At 33.7% G+C, this 21,448-nt stretch overlaps 2 protein-coding genes across 2 annotated transcripts; one reads left to right on the top strand and one right to left on the bottom strand.

The window, feature by feature from the left end:
- Positions 1–1,015: 1,015 nt before the first annotated feature.
- LOC111406427 (B3 domain-containing protein At4g01580-like) lies at positions 1,016–1,535 on the bottom strand. Its single transcript, XM_023035854.1, has 2 exons — positions 1,473–1,535; positions 1,016–1,387 (listed from the first exon to the last, which is right to left on the bottom strand). The coding sequence occupies exons 1-2, from the start codon at positions 1,533–1,535 to the stop codon at positions 1,016–1,018; spliced, it is 435 nt and encodes a 144-aa protein (XP_022891622.1).
- A 4,690-nt stretch (positions 1,536–6,225) lies between these two features.
- LOC111406425 lies at positions 6,226–7,730 on the top strand. The gene is made up of 3 exons (XM_023035853.1): positions 6,226–6,487; positions 6,940–7,344; positions 7,462–7,730. The coding sequence occupies exons 1-3, from the start codon at positions 6,226–6,228 to the stop codon at positions 7,728–7,730; spliced, it is 936 nt and encodes a 311-aa protein (XP_022891621.1).
- The last annotated feature ends 13,718 nt before the right edge of the window (positions 7,731–21,448 follow it).

Here is a 21,448-nt window from a genome sequence, read left to right as displayed (position 1 = left end):
TTTGTAGATTTTCTTTCTTATATATATAAAAGCTACAGTGATGCACCCACTTTAGGTAGATTTTTCTTTCTTCTTCTCCATTTTCACACGCTACTGCCTGACTCTTTTTTCTCTTTGAGTTCCATTGGTTCCTTTCTTTTCTCCATGTATGTATATTATTTCTGTTTCTATTATATTTGGGATATCTGTATTTTGTGCTTCAATCATTGTGCTTATATTGTATTTGTTCTCTTTGTTTGCTCGATCGTTGACGCATGTTCTTTTGGCCTTATTTTAGTTTGCAGGTAGTGGTGGAGAATGTTTTCAACTTTTCTTTAGTTCGTGGTAGCAGTAATATCTAGAGATTTTTCCTACGATGATTTATGAGGGGGAAATCTACTTTCATATGATTTGATTTTTCATTTTTCTTGTATAGTGTTGAACTTCGATGTTGATGTTGATTTGTTGTACACAAACTCTGGAGTAAACTGGTAAATAAAAGAGTAAATAGAATTGGGCGTGGAAATAACAGAATAGAAATACATGAAAATAAAACATTTTCCGTATATACAAATTCATTTAGAAGAAAGTAAAGAAGTCTCATAGACGTATCAAACTTCCACCAACATAGTCTTTTTTGTAGACGATGAACGTTGGGGGCTCACTGTTCAAAAGTTCAAAAACACATCTATCGCCCATTTGTAGTTCTTTTTCTCTAAAAAATCTGCCCAACCTATAGTCATACGTCTTATTAGACCATTTGGTCCAAATTTGTGACGAGCTCCCAGTCGTGATATAAAGAATCATGAATTTGAACACTTTACAGACCTCTTGGTAGGTGATATCTAGAGAACTGTTCTGGTATACCCTAGAAAACCATGAATGAATAAATTATTGATCTTTGAATCAAATTTATGTGGAAGAGATGAATGTAGAATGAGATAGTAAAGATGACACCTACAATTTCCCGATGGCTGTTGTGATAAGGTGTTAGTGTTATTTCAAATGCAGGGTTATCTGTTTGTGAAGCGTTGTATTAGATATTAAAGATGACACTTACAATTTCCCGATGGCTGTTGTGATGAGGTGTTAGTGTTATTTCAAATGCAGGGTTATCTGTATGTGAAGCGTTGTATTCTTCGGGAACATCGGAGTCATATGTGACCTCTAAGCCAGAATGGTCAAATATGGTCACATTGAATGTGGAGTTTCCGTTATATTCAAATACCAAAACATGAGCATCCTGTAAGTTATGATGGTCAAAAAATTGTTCACATCCATCGGCAAAATATATTCTTCCATTATCTCTTTCCAATCGTATTGTGATAATTATACCATCATATGCAATTACTCGTACTGTGTCACCAAGTTGGTGTCTCCAATTGTTGACAAAGGATCTGGGAAGCATCTATACGTATACATTAAAAAGTATAAGAGAGATATTAAGAATGCATCTATTCAAATGTAAGAGGAAAAACTATTGTGTGACTAACCAGACGAGTATTATGGTTTTGTGGAGGAGTAATGATTCTGAAGAAACGATGTGGCACCTCCATTCTGTCTCAATATAGTACAATGAAAATTTTGTTAGAATAACTTTATTATTTACGTTGTGGAGGCCCTAATATAGATTTTAAAGTAGATTTTGCAGTATAGGCGAGTTAGAAAGTTTGTTAATTGAAGTTCCATGTCTATAAGATAAACTTTGTATGTGATTTAAAAAAAATATGTCGTTATAGAACAATATCATGAAGTTTGGTAAGATATTCATGATTTGTGTTCAATTTTTAATAAAAGAATTGAAGATTGACATTTAGCCCATCTCAATAACCAAGATGTAAGTTAAAATTACAAAATTTAGTGTTGAAAAAATAGTTATGGCAATTAGGAAATAGTAGATATACACCTAATTTTCTTTTTGTTGAGCACCTGCAAATAAAGATATGTAAATATTTTATGCGAGGAGTGACTTAAGGTAAATTTTGAAAACATAAGAAGCTATTTAAATTAGAGGATATGTACTTCCTCTATTTTTTTCTTTTCTCCAGATTTGACAAAAGGTTCACGGGTTGTAGAAATGGACAATATGTTACCAAAAAAGCCTGATCTTACTCTTCCCAAAAATAAAAGTGAGGAGAAAAAAATTATTGAAGTATCACGTGAGTAACTATTTTATCTTAACATGTTTCACACATTATTTGATTATAATCGAAAGGTTACGATTGGAAATGTAATTAATATGTAATATGTCTATTATTTATCTACATTTCTATTCATTTGAAGGATTTATATAATATTTGTATATATAAAAAAATGATTTATATTTTATGTATTTATTTTAGGAATTACATCTATTAAAAAAATTAAGTTGATTCAATGAAATTAAATTTTGATGCTGAGAGTCGATAAAGGAAAAAGAAAGGGGAAAAAAATGAAATTTGTTAGCCTCCGTAATTACTACAGAGGCAGTTTGTGCCTCCGTAGTGCTATGGAGGCTCAACTTTAATTACGGAGGCACTTTGATGCCTCAGTAATTACGAAGGCCTTGCCCTTTGACCCTCCGTAATTATAGAGGCATTATTTTTTTCCCTCTTTTTTCTTAGCTGTTATTACAACAAATAGTTCAATATTATTTCTTTTGTTTTGTCGAACATAATTTTATAATTTTATATGAAGTTATATTTTAATTTAAACATGAGTTTCTTATTTTGTATGAAATTTAACTAATAGTCGGACTTTCTTAACGTTATTTTTAAAATTTTGCAATTTCTATTTATGTGATGATAAAAATGTATAATATATAATATAGAAATAGAAAAATGAATGAGTATATTTAGTTCTTTTTTTTCTTCTTCCAACTATAGTACTTAAGTGAGTATAATTTATTTATTTCCCTGTCTATGTCATTTTTATTTTACCTTTTGAACGAAAACGTCATTGTTTTCCTTTCGTTCGTGCAAGCACCTTGTCTTTGTCCTCATTTTAATCATTGTCCTTATTTCATCGTATCTTTCTCATTCTTCCCATCCTTTTGTTTTCTCCCTGTCTTCAATTGTGTGTATATTTTGTTCAGCGATATTTTGTTCAACGATAGACCTGTTGTTGTTGGTGAGTTTTTTTTTGATATATTTCCTATTGATCGGGTCATGGAAGTGTATACATTTTTTGGCTTCTTTTATATGAGGATATTGTTTTCAATGTGCATACTTTTAGTTATGTTTTCAATTTTATTGAGTTGATTTTTGTGGTTTCTTTCTTTCAGCAATACAATGAGTAAGCAATATTGGACACCTACATCTGCACAACTTCAAGTTCTTGAATCTATATTTAATCAAGAGAATAAAATCTCAAACAAGTCAAGGGTCATGCAGATAGTCTCTGAACTATCATTGCATGGGCAAATCTATTATATGAATGTTTATAATTGGTTTAAAAGTAGACGTGCTCATTTAAGAAGGCTGGATTTATTCTCACAAGCACACGATTCTGAACTTGTAATTCAGTCAAGGGTACAAAAAGACAAATTGCATAAGAGACATATAGGTATGATTTGTTGTTTAAATGTGATTTCTTGTTGGTATAATTTTTTTTTACGTAATTTTAACATAAATATTTGGTATTATAGAAGTATCTATAAGTTCTACACATATACCAGGAAGAAGGATGAAATGTTGTCCTAAATTCACAGCACGTTTCGTAGATTGAATATATTTTTTTATAATTTTTTTTGGCATCCGGTTATTTATTTGGTCATGTTGTAGTACACTTCCTTTCATCTTGTTTTTCTGAAATTATTTTTTAATCCAATTTTTGCACTTCTGTTGTCTTTCAGCGATCTTATACTAATTTTATGATTGTAGATTCTATTAATCAGTATGTTGAATTACAGAAGGATCTTCATGTTGATGAAAACATTGGCGTGAAAAAGCAATTTGAAGATGATAATATGCAATCTCAATGTGGTTCACATGTTCCTATCATTTTAGATCGTTCTAAGAGAATTGATATACGAAATATTCCAGTTGAACCTTATATTCTTCCGTCTTGTACAATTTGTAATCATTGTGGTGCAAAAAAAAAAATTTACAAAGAAAGTAAGGGTTTTTGTTATTGTGATGGAAAAGTTAAATTATAGCTGAACAGCGTTCCCCCTGAATTGTATGAGTTATTTACTTCAACTTTATGTGAAGCGATTGCTTTTAAAAAAGTTGCTCGTACTTACAACAACCATTTTGCATTCACTTCATTTGGTGTTAAATATGATAAAAATTTGTGCAAAAATAATAGAGGTGTATATACGTTCAAAATTCAGGGACAGGAATACCATTTTATAAATCCACTTCTACAAATTGATGGAAATCCTACATATTTACAGTTATACTTTTACGATACTTATAATGAAATTAGTAATAGACTACAAATTTCAGATAAGTTAAGTGAATCAACTTTGAAAAAGTTAATAAATATCTTAAAGATAAATCTATATTGTCGTTTCTTTCAATCATTAAGTGAAGTTTCTGATTTTGATTCTTGCTGTATTGTACTGAGGTCTGATACAGGTCTCGACCAGAGAGTATATAACATGTCATCATGTGAACAGGTGACTGCAGTGTGGGTTGATGATGATCCATCTGCAAGCATAAAGACTCATGATATATTAATTTATGGGCATTCTAATACTGCGCATAGCGTAAATTACTATTATGGCTGTTATGATCCACTTCAATATCCATTAATATTTACCTATGGAGAATCTGGATGGCATGAAGGTATCGAAAAGGTAAATTTGAATACTTCAATAGTCCATGAAGATTTCATACAAATCAATCACATTGATTCGGCCGAACAACTTATAGAGATGGAAGATCGTGGTAAGTTTTATTACCATTGAAGTTTTTTAATCTTTTTAGAGTGCATAAATGTATTTTCATTTCTAGATCTATCTTTGTGACTTTAATTTTTTTTCCTTTCAACTATGAAGAGAGGTAAGAAACGAATTACCATGTCATGCCGTGAATATTATTACTACAAACTTTAAATCAAACTTTCAGATAAGTCTGTACTCCTTTATACAGGCAGACTTCTACAACAATATATAGTGGATATGTATGTTAAGATTGAAACTGCGAGATTAGATTATTTTCGTAATAATCAAAAGACTATACGAGGTGAACTTTACCAAAAAAATTTAGATAGTATACAAAATGGTGAGAATAGAGGCTATAAAATTGGCAAATCAATTATGTTGCCTACAGGGTTTATTGGGGGTCCTAGAAATTTAACTAAAAGATATATGGATGCAATGTGTTTAGTTCAAAGTTATGGAAAATCTGATGTATTTTTGACAATGACATGCAATCCAAATTGGCCTTAAACAAGAATTGAAGCACAATGATAGTATACAAAATAGGCTAGATTTGTTAGCTCGAATATTTCGAGCAAAACTTGAAGAACTAAAAACAGATTTAATAAAGAAAGAAATTCTAGGACCTATAGCTGCCTATGTGTATGCAATTAAATTCCAAAAAAGATGTCTACCTCATGTTCATTTTCTCCTAATATTTAAAACGAATTTTAAGATTACTAATTCTACGCAAGTTGACAAAATTATTTCTTGTGAAATACGAGATCCAAAGAGAAATTCTCACCTGCATGTTACTGTGGTCAAACATATGATGCATGATCCTTGTGGACAATTAAATTCTACAAATGTGTGCATGGAAAATAACCATACTTGTAAAAATAAGTATCCAAGAGAATACATTTTGCATATTTCATTAGGTAGTGATTCATAACCATTTTATAGGCGTCGTGACGATGGTGTTACTGTTAAGGTCAGAGGGTCTGTACTAGACAATAGATGGATTGTACCATATAATCCTTATATTTTATTTAAGTATGATTGTTACATTAATGTTGAAATATGTTCTTCTGTTAAATCAGTCAAATATTTATACAAAGGATATGATCGTGTTAATTTTACGGTGAATAAAGAAACTAATGAGCATTATGTTGATGGGATTTCGAATTATCAAACCGCTAGATGGATATCTGCACCGGAAGCTATATGGAGAATTTTTTGTTTTGATTTATTCGACATATCTCCTTTTATAATTTCTTTGCAGTTACATATTGAAGATACTCAGTTGGTTACATATAATGAAACATATGATTTATCAGAAGTTATAAATAATGACTTCATTCAATGAACAATGTAAACTGAATTTTTTAGAATGAATATTTCAAATGAAAAGACACAAATTTTACTTTATAAGGATTTTCCTACATACTTTGCATGGAATATATATTTTCGAGTTTGGAGTCCGAGAAAAAAAGCAAAATGTTATTGGTAAAATAGTTTCTACTAATCCATCTGAGGGCGAGAGATACTTTCTAAGAGTTTTATTGAATCATGTTAAAGGGCCTAAGTCTTTTCAAGATTTAAGAACAGTTAATAACATTGTTGTGCTTACTTATCGCGAAACTGCATTTTTACATGATCTAATAGGTGGGAATAATTATTGTGAAATGTGTTTAAATGAGGCGATCACCTATGAAATGCATATATCATTGCGTCGCCTCTTTGCTAATGTGTTAATTTTTTGTAGCCCTACAAATCCTAGAAATTTATGGGTTAAATTTAAAGTGTACATGATAGAAGATTTTTTACATGCAAGCATGACAGTATGTGATGCCGAGATTAGGGTTTTGAGATGCATAAATTCATTCTTGGAAGTTTTTGGTACAAACATAAATGATTTTGGTTTGGTAGATTTTGACGTAATTGTGAGTGATACTGATGTGTTAGTAAACATGATTTTAAAAGAGACTACAAATATTAATAATCAGTGTGACATGCATTTTACAGAGAATTTAAATAAGGAACAACAATCTATCTATGATGCTATTTTAGATTGTATTGTAAATAATAAAAATGGAATTTTTTTATTGATGGTCCAGGAGGTAGTGGAAAAACTTTTCTGTACAAGGCATTACTTGCTGCAGTACGATCTCGACAACTTATTGCATTAGCAACAGCGTCATCGGGAGTGGTCGCTTCTTCATTGCCGGCTGGGCGAACTGGTCATTCACGTTTTAAAATCTCACTTCAAGCAAGTTCTGATATGCGATGTTCAGTAAGTAAACAATCATCACTTGATCAACTTTTACAAATGACAAAGCTAATTATGTGGGATGAAGCACCGATGATTAATAGATGTGCTTTTGAAGTTTTGGATAAAATGTTAAAAGATATTATTGAATGTGAATTGCTATTTGGGGTAAAGGTTGTTGTGTTCGGAGGAGATTTTCGACAAGTGTTGCCAGTAGTACAAAGAGGAACAAAAGATGACATCATGAAGGCCAGTTTAGTTTTTTCAAATTTATGACAATATTTTATACAACTACCATTGACTGAGAATATGAGAGCTAAATTAGATCCTTTGTTCTGTGAATATTTATTTAGAATTGAAAATGGAATAGAAAGAGAACATACATATCACATGATTAAACTTCCTTCAGATATAATAATAGATTTTGAGAGTAAATTTGAATCATTGAAAAAACTAATTGCTATTGTATTTCCTAATTTTCACACATATGGTGACAATTTGAATACTATGATGAACAGAGTTATTTTGACTTCAAAAAATGAACATGTAGATGTAATAAATAATATGTTAGTTAAAGAAATTCCAGAAGAGATATTTACAAATTTTAGTTTTGATGAAGTAATTGATAAAACAGAATGATTTATTTATGAGAACTTTTTGAATAGTCTAACTCCAAATAGTATCCCTTCACATGAACTTGTACTAAAAAGAAACTGTCCTGTTATGTTGTTTAGAAACATTAATCCTTCAGAAGGTTTGTGTAATGAGACTAAACTTATTTGTCGAGAATTTAAACGAAATGTTATTTTAACCGAAATTGGAATAGGTGAATATCGTGGAAAATAAGTATTTTTACCTAGAATTTCATTTATTCCACTTGAAGGAGATAAGTATTCGGTACCATTTAAGAGAATTCAATTTTCCATTTGTCCTTGTTTTGCAATGACCATTAACAAAGTTCAAAGTCAAACTTTAGATTTCGTTGGACTATATTTGCCTGAACCTGTTTTCTTGCATGATCAATTATATGTCGCTTTATCTAAAGCAAGAATAAGAGAAAACATAAAAGTTCTAATAAAGTCAACGAATGAAATAATATTACACAATTGTTGCACAAAAAATGTTGTCTACCTTGAAATTTTGAATTTGATACATACTACTTAAGAAGTCTATAATTACAAGTTTTGCTTAATTGGACTGTCAATCTATTGTTAGCCTAAAAGAGGATATTTTCTCTGCTAATCCATCTTGTGCCAAGGAAAATAACATTGAGCTATACTAGGTTAGTTATTTTTACATGTTATTACGCGTTTCAATTATACTTTACTTGTTAGTACGAAACATGGTGCATATAAAAGGGTCAGGTCATTATCTTTAAACATGCCCTTCATAATATTTCATATTCAACATATCTTTATTTATTTGGGTCAGTGATAAGATACGAAAAGAAAGGATAAAAAACACAAGTTTATTATATAATATTTCAATCAGTATATTCTGATTATCTACTACAATTAGGACTATGGGGATGAAGAAAGTATTCGTTATTACAGATATCTACCGCAATCTTTAGTCTATATATGCTCATCCTATCCGACGAAATTGATTCAATTAGATATTTCAAAACAAAGCATTCTATATATTTGAGCACAAAAATTCCACAATTAGGCTTGTGGAAGAAATAGTTTAGTGTTAGAATAAATGGCTAAATTTAGAAAATTAAATATTCTGCTAAAAAAAAGCCACTTAAATGCTTACCCATTGGTTGCACAGTTTAGGTAAGTTATAATCTCCTGCTCCATTTATTTATTCCTATGTTTCCTTATATCTCCTCTAGAAGATAAAGTTGTTTTCAATAGTACTTCTACCACAGTCAATGAAGCTTTTGAATGTGCTTTTACTTAATCCGGTGTGTGGACGTTATTACTGCAATCATATATTTGGAATTTCTATTCAAGAATATTGACAACGAAAAGGTACTAGCTATTGCCCGAATATGAGCACGAAATTAATATATACTTGCATCTCATCCAAGGATGACCAAATATAGGTGCTTTTCCATTCACATAACTTTGCATAAGAGTTCCGTCTGGTTTACCTCTGGTGGGTCCCATTCCTGTGTCAGTATGCCATATCATTTGACGAGCACATTCTGCTTCAAATTTAAAATCCATAATTGCATATTCTTTTGAAACAAGCGAACAACCATCATTCATGAGCCGCCTCAATAGTTTTAACTCTAGCTCAATGTTCTGATAAAATAAATAGATATAGATTAGATTATATATATCGACTATAAAATAAAATCTATTGTAATTCATAGACTTTACTTACAGCAATATTTATGTCCTGTGTTTGATCTATTAGAGTTTTCAACATGTCTCTTCCAAAGACATTGTTACTGTCATCATCCAAGTATGTACTGTATAACAAAATTTTAATTAATTCCAAATAAATCAAAAGAGAACTTGAAGATTTGAGCTAATACAAGTAAAATTAGATTTATTATCCAGATTGATTCTCCGCTATAAAATTTCTAGTTTTTATGTATCTTTGCATAGGATAGTCTTCTAGAGGACGATCTGAAGATGATGAAGACTGTATTTGTTTCCCCTTGTTTTTCTTCTCTTTTATCGATCTTTTAGAACTCTCAATTTGTTCAACTGTTGATATCTCATTTGGTTTATCGCAAGGAACAACACTTGTATCGAGAGGAACATCTTGTTGTATGGAACCTATGATGGCTTCCATATTTGATTTTCATTCAGCTAATGTGTTCAGTGTTTCCTGATTTTGGTCATCAACATAAGATCTCATTGAACTTAAACTGGTATCAATATAAGATTGCATACCCTGATATCCATCTTCTTGCCACTTCTATTGCTGTTCGAAAAATTGTCTTTGGTTGACAAGAATTATTTGATAATGATGTTGCATGTAATCTTTATGCCATTTTTTTTGCTCTTCAAATAACTATTTTTGGTTTTCAAAAACCGCATGGTGGTGAGCTCTTGATTTATCAACAATCTGCCTTCAAGTTGCTATATACACCAGACACGTCTAATGTTATGTGTTGCCTATAGATACCAAACAATTCTTTCATTTTATCTTCACTTAAGGAGTTGGAGCCACTGAGAATAGAGCTAGACCCAAATACAGGTGAAGATGTAGAAGTACCGGGAATCGTTGTTTCTTGCACATATATATTGTCTGGGATTTGTTCTACTACATTATCCAATACTCCATTTACAATCCTATCTAATCTGCTGTGTCCATTATCCACTGGCAATGAAAGAGTTCCGTACCAAAGACTTTGTAATTCTTCTGCATTAGGCTGTAGCACAGCAATCACTTAAATCTGTAATCAAATTGAAATATCAAAATCGTTTATTTTGAGTTTAATTTTATTTTAAGATAATTGAATGTGAGAGTAATTGTACATTCATAAAAACATACATTACGAGTAGACAAAAAAGGCTTTATCTCCTTTTCAGTTACAAATTGGTTGGGTTTCCACTTGTATATTCTTGGAAACTATGGTTTTTTATGTCTACGATGTCCAAATTTCTTTCCGATCTTTGGAAATGCTTCATATACCCAATACCGCAAAATAATTAAAAATAAATATTATATGTATAAAAAAATTTTATGGGAATATATTGTACATAATAAGTCAATACAAGAATAGGGACTAATTACCTATAATGCAAGTGGATACCCATGAAACGCATACTTGCATTCTGTTTGTTCATTCCGTTGCATCCTTTGTATTCTTTCAGATTGTGATGCTTTCAATGAATATAACAAGATCAAATATGTTTTGCGAACCCATGGATATGCAAGGAACTCATCTAGATGTTCAACTATACCAAGAGTTCTATAATCAATTTGTCTTAAAGTGGGTGTCAACACACATTCGACCAACATGACTAAACCAAACTTCAATTTATCTTCTTCATGTTTGCACGCATGGAATGCTTCATAAAGCATCTTCATACTGATTCGACATGTACCATTAAAGTATTGATTTCTAAGACGATCATTTGTATCATTAATGTCCATCGATGATTCATGACAAGGTAATTCAGTAATAAGATCAAATTCTTGCATACCAAATCTGGCTACATGATCGTCTAACCTTACCCAAATTTCATCATTTTTCCCATAATTCACAAGCCTCAATATAAATTCATGCACCAACCTACTACTAAATTGTACATTTTTCCTTTGTAAAAAACTCCATAAAGAAATCCATAAAAATTACTACACATCAACAAAAATTGCTCATTCGAATCTAAAAATTGTACAAAGTCTTTAAGATATTTGAAATTTGGATACTGGACAATTGTAGCCGAAAACCATTGATCCGGAGAAATTATGTATTCTAGAGACATCTACATAAATTATTCCAAAAATCACATCTTATTTATGAATGAATCTAAAAATTAAAAATAGAGAAACATTTTTTAAGAGTTCCAAATAAACATTATATTTTCATAACCTATATATGCATAAATATTTTAAAATCGATAATAAAATATCTTATATTCGTGTCTAGACAATTCAGACAATTCATGACATGAAATTATGCCTCGCCTTAGCCTTGCCTCCGTGATTATGGAGACTTGACCTCCATAATCACGAAGGCCTTAAGAGATTCTCCTGTTTAAATTTGTGGGGAATTTCTCTTGAAAATGTAGAGATTTCTGGGACTAAAAGTATAATAAATGAGCATAAACCAACCACAAGATAAAAGGCTGTCACATATGAGTTGTATATTATTGTTGTTTTATGCATTTGGTCAACAATCAATGAAGTATTTTTGTTGTGTTATGAAATACAAAGTATTCACACCTTTTATAGAATCTCAAATCTACGTCTTTGTTTGAATTCTTTAATTTCATACACAAAATCATAAATCAACATATTCACGTGTATTTAGATATTTATTACAATTCAATTTATTTAATCTCAATAAATAATTGAATCAAATTTTCCTTTCATTACAATGAAGGTTTGTAGTATGAATACTTTTTTCCCCCAATGAATACAATTTAATTTAATTCAGAAACATTCTTGTACCATGTTTAAACTTTTGCTAGCCCATGTCTATGTTCAATCATTATGAATCAATAGAGTATGAGTATGATAAGATTTTACCGTGTAAATCTTGATCTTTTTCCTTTTTAATCCAAATTTTGACGTCCTTTTATTATATTTATAATAGGGAAAACGAATAAAATATAGTTTTACATATTTTGCTCTAAGTGTAAATCCTTGAACTCACGTTATTTATGTACTATCAATAAATTAATATTACAAGTAATCTCCATATCACATGCAGACAACAAGTTTGACAGTATATGGCTAATAATAATATTTTACTTAGTACATACTTGTATTACTTTTTATAAAAAAAATAAAATTAAGAATAGAAGATAAATTACGGGAAATCAAATATGATATAATTTTACATGTCTATATATATATCTTCTTTTATTTGTCAATTGGATATCTCAAAATCGTTTGCCATAGAAATCTTCCTTTTATGTGTATTTTGCCTCTGTTATTCTGTTACGAAATTGCCACGATGGAAGAAAAATACCAACTTCTACCAGAAATTATTCCAACAATCAAAAGTGGAAAGCTAAAGTGATTGTAGTTGAAAAACAATCACCAAAGCCTTCGAGACAAGGCAATGGAAGGTACCAACATTTGATGTTAATAGATACTCAGGTAACTCTTCTTCATACATTTTTTCTTCATTTCTTTTTGTTTTATTTTTTTCTTAATCTAAGATCACGTATATTACAATTATTTATATGGTTCCTCATCATTTTTCAAGGTAATACTATTTAGGTAAGCTTATATGATTCCAATATCATTGCTTTTGAGGATCTACTTGTTCTGGGAAAAACTTATACTATTTCGAAAGTTTACGTGAAGAACAATACGACAAACTACAGATATTCGACTGGCTCTCTACAATGAACAATAACCGGAGAAACTCGTATTGAAGAATTGAATGAAGATAATCTAGAGTTTGTATTCTCAACATATCAACCGACACAGTTTCATGAACTCGAACAATGCATGGATACAGATACTGATTTAAGTAAGACAAAATTTCATAAATATTAAATAATCATTTATTGATTCTACAGAAATATAGTTTCCTTCAAATTCATACTGCTTATGTTCGAAAAAAAGAAATTTTGATGGCTCATTTCAAATTTGCAGATATACTTGCAGTTGCAGTTGATATGATACCCAAACGATTGATTCAATTCAAAGATGACAACCAAACTTGGTGGCAAGATATCATACTTCTAGACATGAATTTCAAAACAATGGTGCTTACACTTTGGGATTCATTTGTTGACAGAAAATGCTTACTGATAGTAGACATTATTGACAAAAAGCCAGTTATCTTCGCAACCCGTCTAAAGGTTACATCATTCTTTGGTATGTTCTATTGTATTATTTAAACTCCTCTTAAGGTATATATTACATCATTTACACATTCTCCATATTGATATTATATAGGTTTAAAATTGTCCACAAAAGTCCGTTCCACTTTCTTCATAAATATACCTTTCAACGCAGTAAAACAAATGACAGAATGGTATGTACAAAGTGCTATTTTATTATTCCTTTTTTCCCTCTCGATTATTTTTCCACACATTACTATTGGAGTTACTAATTATCTTCATATCTTTTGATTAGGGTAAGAACAAATTTCATTAAAATAGATGATTTTGTATTGAAAAAATCATACATGGACAAAAGCCCCGCAAATCTTTCTCCACCCGTACGAAGTAAATTCAATCCTATTCAAAATCTTCAGGGACGCCTTCTAGCGGTAATATTAAGGTTACGTATGCTATTCAATATGTATTTATTTCCTAATATAGAGATATATATTACAACATATACTCAATCATATTATTTATTTTTCCTTGTAATTTCTCTAAGTATATCCATACTGGTAACAGCGAAAGTTTTATTGGGTAAACGGCACAGCAACAACAGATAAAATTGATAGCAAATCTTGGTACATGGCTTGTAACAACTGTTTTAGATGGCCGAATGTTGATTTTGGAGAAACATATTTTTGTATTTTTTGCAAGAATCACAATTCCAAAGCTATTCCTCGATAAAATACACTAGCAATTAATTACTTTTCATTTTTTACTTCATTTGGTGAAGGTAAAATATTTACTTATGCATGACATTTCTACTTCTCTTTATTACTCTTGCATCTATTAATACTAATTTCTTTTTCACTTTAGAGCTAGAGTATATGTGCGGCTTTCAGATGTCACGGGATCAATCAGTCCAAATGCAATTGGTGAACAAACTAAGAAACTATTATTTACAACTTCAGAGTCTTTGATGGAGGAAACCAAATTTGTAAGAAATCCAACTCGTCTCAAACATTTTGCCATTCAGTACATATTTTAGTCAAATAATATTAATACAATTTAAAATTAACACAGAGTTCAAAGACAAATGTCGAAGCAACCATTAAAAAATGCAGGATACTGAACGAGCTTTCTACTTAAAAGCATCGCAAAATGAACCTAATTCATCAAGTTACAGATTTGATATCATCTCTATAACAGACTTAGACCATCCAAGTCCAGGACAAGAAATTCAAGCAAATATTGATCATGCAAGTCTTAAACCAAAAATCCAAACAAACGTTGACAGTCAGGTTGTGGTTACAATAGTTGGAAAAAATGTTAGGAAAAACGTTAGTACAGACTATCAAGAAGATTGGTCACCTCTAGAGAAAAAAGCCATTTTCAAATCTTCCAATGAGAGTTCCACCTCAAAAGTGGCTTGTGATGAAAACATAAGTTCAGACTCAAATCCACTTGCTCACAAAGAAAAACTGGAGTAAATGGTAGTCGAAATATTTTCCGTAAAACCAACTTTTTGACAAGAGCGCTGTGTGATTTTGTGAATTTTTTGCTATTTCGTTTTGTGAAATTTGTCTTCATTGTAAATTTAATCTTGAAATTCTATTTTGTTAAGTATGTATAATTTCCTCATCAAAAACTGCCAAACAAAAAAAGTGATGACAAATGATGTATATTTAATCCCTACATCATCCATCTCGAAAACTAGTCATTATTTATATTATCTTGGCTATACTCTGTAATTAACGATGATAATGAAGTTAATTTTTATTCTCTCTTATCTATCATTGACTGTAATACAAACACATGATTAATTATGATGAATTTACAAATCACAATCAAACACATCAATATGTATACTATTATCTCAATTATTTGCCGGTTAGTTATTTGCCAATAATTCCATCTTCCAATATATTTTCAAACATATTCAATACATACACTAACCAAATCATAATTCATGCACGGCTCCCAACTAACACCTAGGGGGGGTGAATAGGTGTTCTTGTGGAATTAAAAACTTTTTGAATAATTCATGCAACAAGTCACATAAATTATAATTTGTCCAGATTAATTCACGTGCTTTATCTACCTATGTTGGATTACCATTGACAAGTAAATAAATTAAAGCGGTAAAAACAAAATAAACATGTTGACGGAGAACCCCAACGGGGTAAAACCTCCGGGCACAAGCCAGTAGAGATTCACTATTGTAGAAACCAACTTACAGCACGCCAGACATCATTGACACTCTCAATTTTCTGACCTCCTTGCTGTATGAACTCAAGACCCTCTTGGATTTTGCAGATCCGTGCTAAATCCCAGCCTTGTATAATTTCTACCTCTCGTGAATCGTCACGCGCTCCAGCTCTTCAAGCAAATCCTTCCCGGATCTTCAAACTGATGATCTTCTGGAAGTTTAATTGGAGTTGTGAGACAGGTGTTTTGGGGTTTATGGATTTGAAGTTTTTACTCAACAAGCCAAGTATTGGTATGAGAACAATGAAGGATTTCTTTGGCTTTTGATCCTTGGAGAGAATGATTTGGATTTTTGGTTGCCAAGGAATTGAAAGAATATTCAAAGTATTTTCAATGTGAATTTTCGGGTTCATGAACACGAATGGGACGTTTTGTATATATAGAGGTTGATATATGGTAATGTGGAGCGTCAAACATTCGCGAGCGTTTAAAATTAGAATTGGCTAGGTAACACGGTTGCTGGAGCGAGGTACTGACGAGCCTCGAGCGACGTACCTTTCGCTCGAGCGACGGCTCAGCGTGAGTCCAGCGAAGTTGGTTCTGCAATTGTGGCTCGAGCGAGGTCAGGGCGAGACTCTAGCGAAATCAAAGCGCCGCTTGCATCTTCGAGGCATCCCACACAACCCTAGACCTAGCCTATAAACTTTAGTTAATTGCAACTCTAGTCCCTGAACTATTGGACATTGACAATTTGGTCCTCGACTTTACAATTTTGACAATTTGGTCCTTGGTCACAGATTTGCCAATTACATATTTTCCTAACAAACTCCCCCTTTAGCATTTTGTGACAAAAACACATTTGACAATCAAGGATAAAAAACAAATTGACTCCAAACTACCAATCTATTCTATCACATCAGCAATATCTTGTTGAACTTGTTTCCTGAAAAACAAAACTCAAATACCACGTGAAAAAGCATGTGAAATGGAAACAGTAAATATAGACAAGATATAAATCATATATCATTAACCAGATTAAGAAGCAATAATAATGTATGTCTAAAACACCAAAAACAGACATTAAGATTGTCAAAACATCAAAAACTTAATCTAGTTATAAAATGACATATATACATCAACTTTATATCACAGTTATCAAAAAATAATTATCTACTCCAATATCTATGCAATCTACTCCATATCAACCCAATCAATCTACTCCCCCTTTTTGTCACAAAGTGCCAAAGAAAAGCTAAAGCAACAAAACGAACTAAGAAGCAGCATCTCCAGCACTGGAAGAATCAGAACCACTCTCAGCACTCGTGCTCTCCTCCAAATGATCTCGAATCCAGCGCAACTGACGCTGACAGACAGCAAGAGCACGGCGAAACGTAGACATCTCGGCTGACTGACGCTCTGAAGCAGCACGTAACTGCGTGATCTCAGCTATCATACGAGCCTGCTGCTCGATCAGTGTAGACATCTGACCCAGAAGCGGCACCATGGGGTCAACGGACAACGTAGCCACCCTAGGAATAGAAGTAGATGTTGAAGGACGGGAGGAGCTGAGCGGAATAGCCAAAGGAGGAGCGGGACGAGATGGAAGGAATACCCGAGAACCCCCAGTAAGTATATCAAAAATAGGATCGAGGGGCTCGAAACAATCAAAAGTATCAACAGCTGCAGCCGCCACTGTAGCCTGAGCAGAAGAAGAGGAAGATGGAATATGCGAACAACTCTGATGAATAGTCTGCTGTCCAATCGGACGTCCTATGCGACGAGTCGAACCTTCGGGGAATAAAGCACCCAAAAATAAAGCAACCCTATGAATCAAGCAGGCATAAGGTAACTCGATCCGACCCCTCGGAGTATGAAACGAAGCCAGAATCTGCTGGTAAACAAAGCCGGGTAGGTCAATCGAGTCCCCGCGAAGGAGGGCGTAGAGAAAGCGGGCCCGCCCCATGGGTAAGGAAGAAGTATGGGCTACGGGCCATAGGTTTGTGCACACAATACGCAACAAAACCTGGCGATCAGTGGGAAGAGAACCCGTGGCCATCGCCGTAGGCCCCCCGACAGACAGGGTGTTCAAAATCGTCGACCGAACAAGGGAGTCGGCCGGAACAGCAGAGGGTAAAATATAGGGGTACGTAGGATGGGTAATCTTTGGTATACCTAAGGCCTGAGCTACGGCAGAAAGTGTAACCCTAAAAGAATGATCCCGCAAAAATACCCTAAAGGACGACCCGTCAATATCGTGGATATTCGCATAGAATTCCTGAACTAGGAGAGGGGTGGAGGTGATAGACCAACAAGCAAAGGCTCTCAACCCCGAGACACTAAGATGGCAGCTATATCTACGGGAAGGTCAGACAAAATTACCTCACGCTCCACGAGAACGGGGCGTAAGGAGAACTGGGAAGTGAAGACCTCCTGGGCTGTAGCAGAAATGAAACTCGATCGACTGTAAGAGGTCGAACCACTAGCCGGCTGGGAAGAGGGACGTGATCGCTTACGGGCCATCTGACACACGTAAAGAGGCAAGAAATGAGTCACATGAAAAATGTACATGAAACGATGCAACGTGTCATGACACACCGTGCACACAAATGAGGCACAAAAGTGATACATCGAAAAACGCGATCGACCCTAAGAGCAAAGTCATCACGACTCGAAACCCAACGAAGAATATACGTAAAGCCACAACGAAGCAAAAATGGAATGAGAAAAATACCCAAACAACCCTAAGGAAACAAGAAAATAGCTAGGGCATTGCATCGAACACGTGGCGTGCGTCACTTCGGCACGAATTTCCAAGCACACACGAGACGCACCCACGCAACCAAGCACAACTCCACAAACTAGGCAACATGCTCTTCAAAATGAAACAAACCACATGCAAATCGGAGTTACGGAATGTAAGAACGAAGTCGACGAACATGGAAGAAAAAACAAGAAACACACTTAAAATAACCAACAAAGAATCACACAATGCGAGCTAAACTTTGAATAAAAGTGCGAGAAATGGCAATCCATGAATCAAAGAGATGCAAGAGGCACAGAATCCATAAGAATTAAGCAATGATGCTCACAAAACCGAACAAACATGCAGAAAATGCAAAAACACAAAAAAAGGAAGAAAAAACAAGAAAAACTACCTCAAATGATGTTCAAGATGGAATTTTGAAGTTGAAATCGGGTGTAAGTGCTTCGAATCGATCAATTATCAAGAATATTTGAAGAAATTGCAACACAAAAGAAGAAATGTATGTAAATGTAGGGAGAAAAATGAAAAAATAATGTGCGAAATGAAGAATCAGAATTCAAATACCCACACTGTCGCACGAGCGAGACGACAGCGAGACTCGAGCGAAAACAACACTGTTATTTTCGCTCGAGCGAACGGCACGCGAGCCTCGAGCGAAAACTCAAATTTCAAAAATAGCACCAAAATTTTGAATTTTTTTAAAAAATGGCAGAACTCTTAGAAAATTACAAAATTAACCTCGTATTTCAAAATTTTGAAATGTGGAACGAAACGAAGTATGTAATCGAATATACAATCGAGCCCAACAATAAGCATAAAGTCACAAACCCAATAATCAGCATATATACAAAACGTAAGTCCACACAAAGATCAAATTACCATGGAGTAAAGTGTATACAGACCAACACCGGGAAGGGTGCCACGTAGTCCATGCAAGCGAGACTCAAAACCTTAAATTAGTGAAAAAGGATACGTGAAAACAACCAAACAAAGGTGTATGTCGACCAAGTGACAATCAAATCCAATACCACGAGAACCCAAATCAAATAATACGATTGTCACACTTTTACTCCCCCTAACTGAATGATCTCATGTTTTTTTTTTTTTTTTAACAAACAAACTTAAGTGCAATGCTATCCTGATTAGGCGACATAGATGACCCCCGTAACGAACGTTGGGCCGGTGACTCCCAAGTCAGACGACTTTAGGGCACCAGGTTAAAAACCCCTCGGGCTTAATAGTTCGAGTCAAATAGGCCCCGAAGATAGTCAAACGTTCGACAAAATACCGTGAAGTTTATAGACATAGTGGAGAAATTTTGGATCAACAAATCCCTTAGGTTGTTCCACATATACTTCTTCCTGAAGAAGTCCATTCAAGAAGTTCGACAAAATACAATAAACGTGGGGAAAGACAATATGATTAGGTGACACTCGTCCCAGATCAAGTCAAATGGACACACAATCCTAAGCATGGAAGATCACCATCCCAAGTCTCACCCAAGCGGTCAAGACTCACATACAAGACTACAGTGTGTGCTGTGCAAAGATGAATGACGAGCTATATACCCAAAACTCCACAGACAACGTGAACAATGATGGAACCTCAGACTTGTACATATGATGAATAATAGAGTTAGATTCTAAATGCAAATGCCAGAATCGAGACATAAAAGGTACACACATGAAAAATCCCTTTTTTTCCCATACATTTAAACACACAAACAAAAATAGCAAATGAAGATGAAACAAACAAACAAAAATGCATCACACATACATAGGTCACATGCAAAGTACGAAGTGACTAGGTGCAAATGTGATGCAAGCATGAATATGCAAAAACTCATGATCAAATAGGTGAGCTAACACCAACAGCCGTCCGAAGCGACTCAAACCTCAACCCATCTAGTGGTTTCGTAAGTAGATCAGCCAATTGATTATCAGTAGAGACATGGTCAAGAGAGACAACATGTGATTCAACAAGCTCTCGAATGAAATGATGTCGTATATCAATATGTTTTGTTCGAGAGTGCTGAATGGGATTCTTAGAAATATTTATCGCACTCGTATTATCACAGAAAACACATTGATGATGTGGCGTGCAGTGTTAATAGCTTCTCCCCAAAAGTGTAGGGCTAATTCCTTGCCATGAAGCATGGCTCTAGCCATGTCCTGAAGGACACGATTCTTCCTTTCAACTACCCCATTTTGTTGCAGAATAAAGATATTGAATTTTGTTTCTTACTTAGCCAGGCTACGAGATTGCTACCCATGTAAAAACAACCCCCAGTCGTCCTTTTCCTATCATCTGCATTTCCGGCCCAATCGGCGTCGGAGTATCCAGCCAAATCAAGATTGGAATTCCTAGAATAGAATATCCCTAGATCCACTGTACCACCAATATACCTGATTATGCGTCTAATAGAGCTTAGGTGTGACTCTTTTGGATCTGCCTGAAAGCGAGCACACACTCCTACACTAAAGGCAATGTCAGGCCTAGTAGCTGTGAGATAGAGAAGACTACCTATCATGCTACGATATAGGGAAGGATCTACACTCTTACCAGAAGGATCACGACCTAACTTTAAGCTAGTACTCATCGGTGTCCTAGTATGCTTCTTACTATCTAACCCAAATCGCTTAACGAGATCCTTAGCATACTTAGACTGTGAGATAAACAGTCCATCCTCTGTCTGTCGTACCTGAAGTCCAAGGAAATAACTTAACTCCCCAACCATACTCATCTCGAACTCTCTCTGCAGACACTCAGCAAACTCAAACGCTAAAGACTCAAGAGGAGACCCAAAAATGATATCATCGACATAAATCTGAGCAATGGTAAAATTTTCTTCTATATGTCTAATGAATAAGGTCCTATCTGCACCACCTCGAGAGAACCCTGTTCTTCCAGATATGATGTAAGTCTCTCATACCAAGCTCTAGGAGCTTGCTTCAAACCATAGAGTGCTT

The sequence above is a fragment of the Olea europaea genome, chromosome 12, assembly GCF_002742605.1.
Source record: "Olea europaea var. sylvestris chromosome 12, O_europaea_v1, whole genome shotgun sequence".
Taxonomy (NCBI): Eukaryota; Viridiplantae; Streptophyta; class Magnoliopsida; order Lamiales; family Oleaceae; genus Olea; species Olea europaea.
The sequence above is the reverse complement of the archived record's forward strand: the minus strand, read 5'-3'. Positions and strand labels throughout refer to the sequence as shown.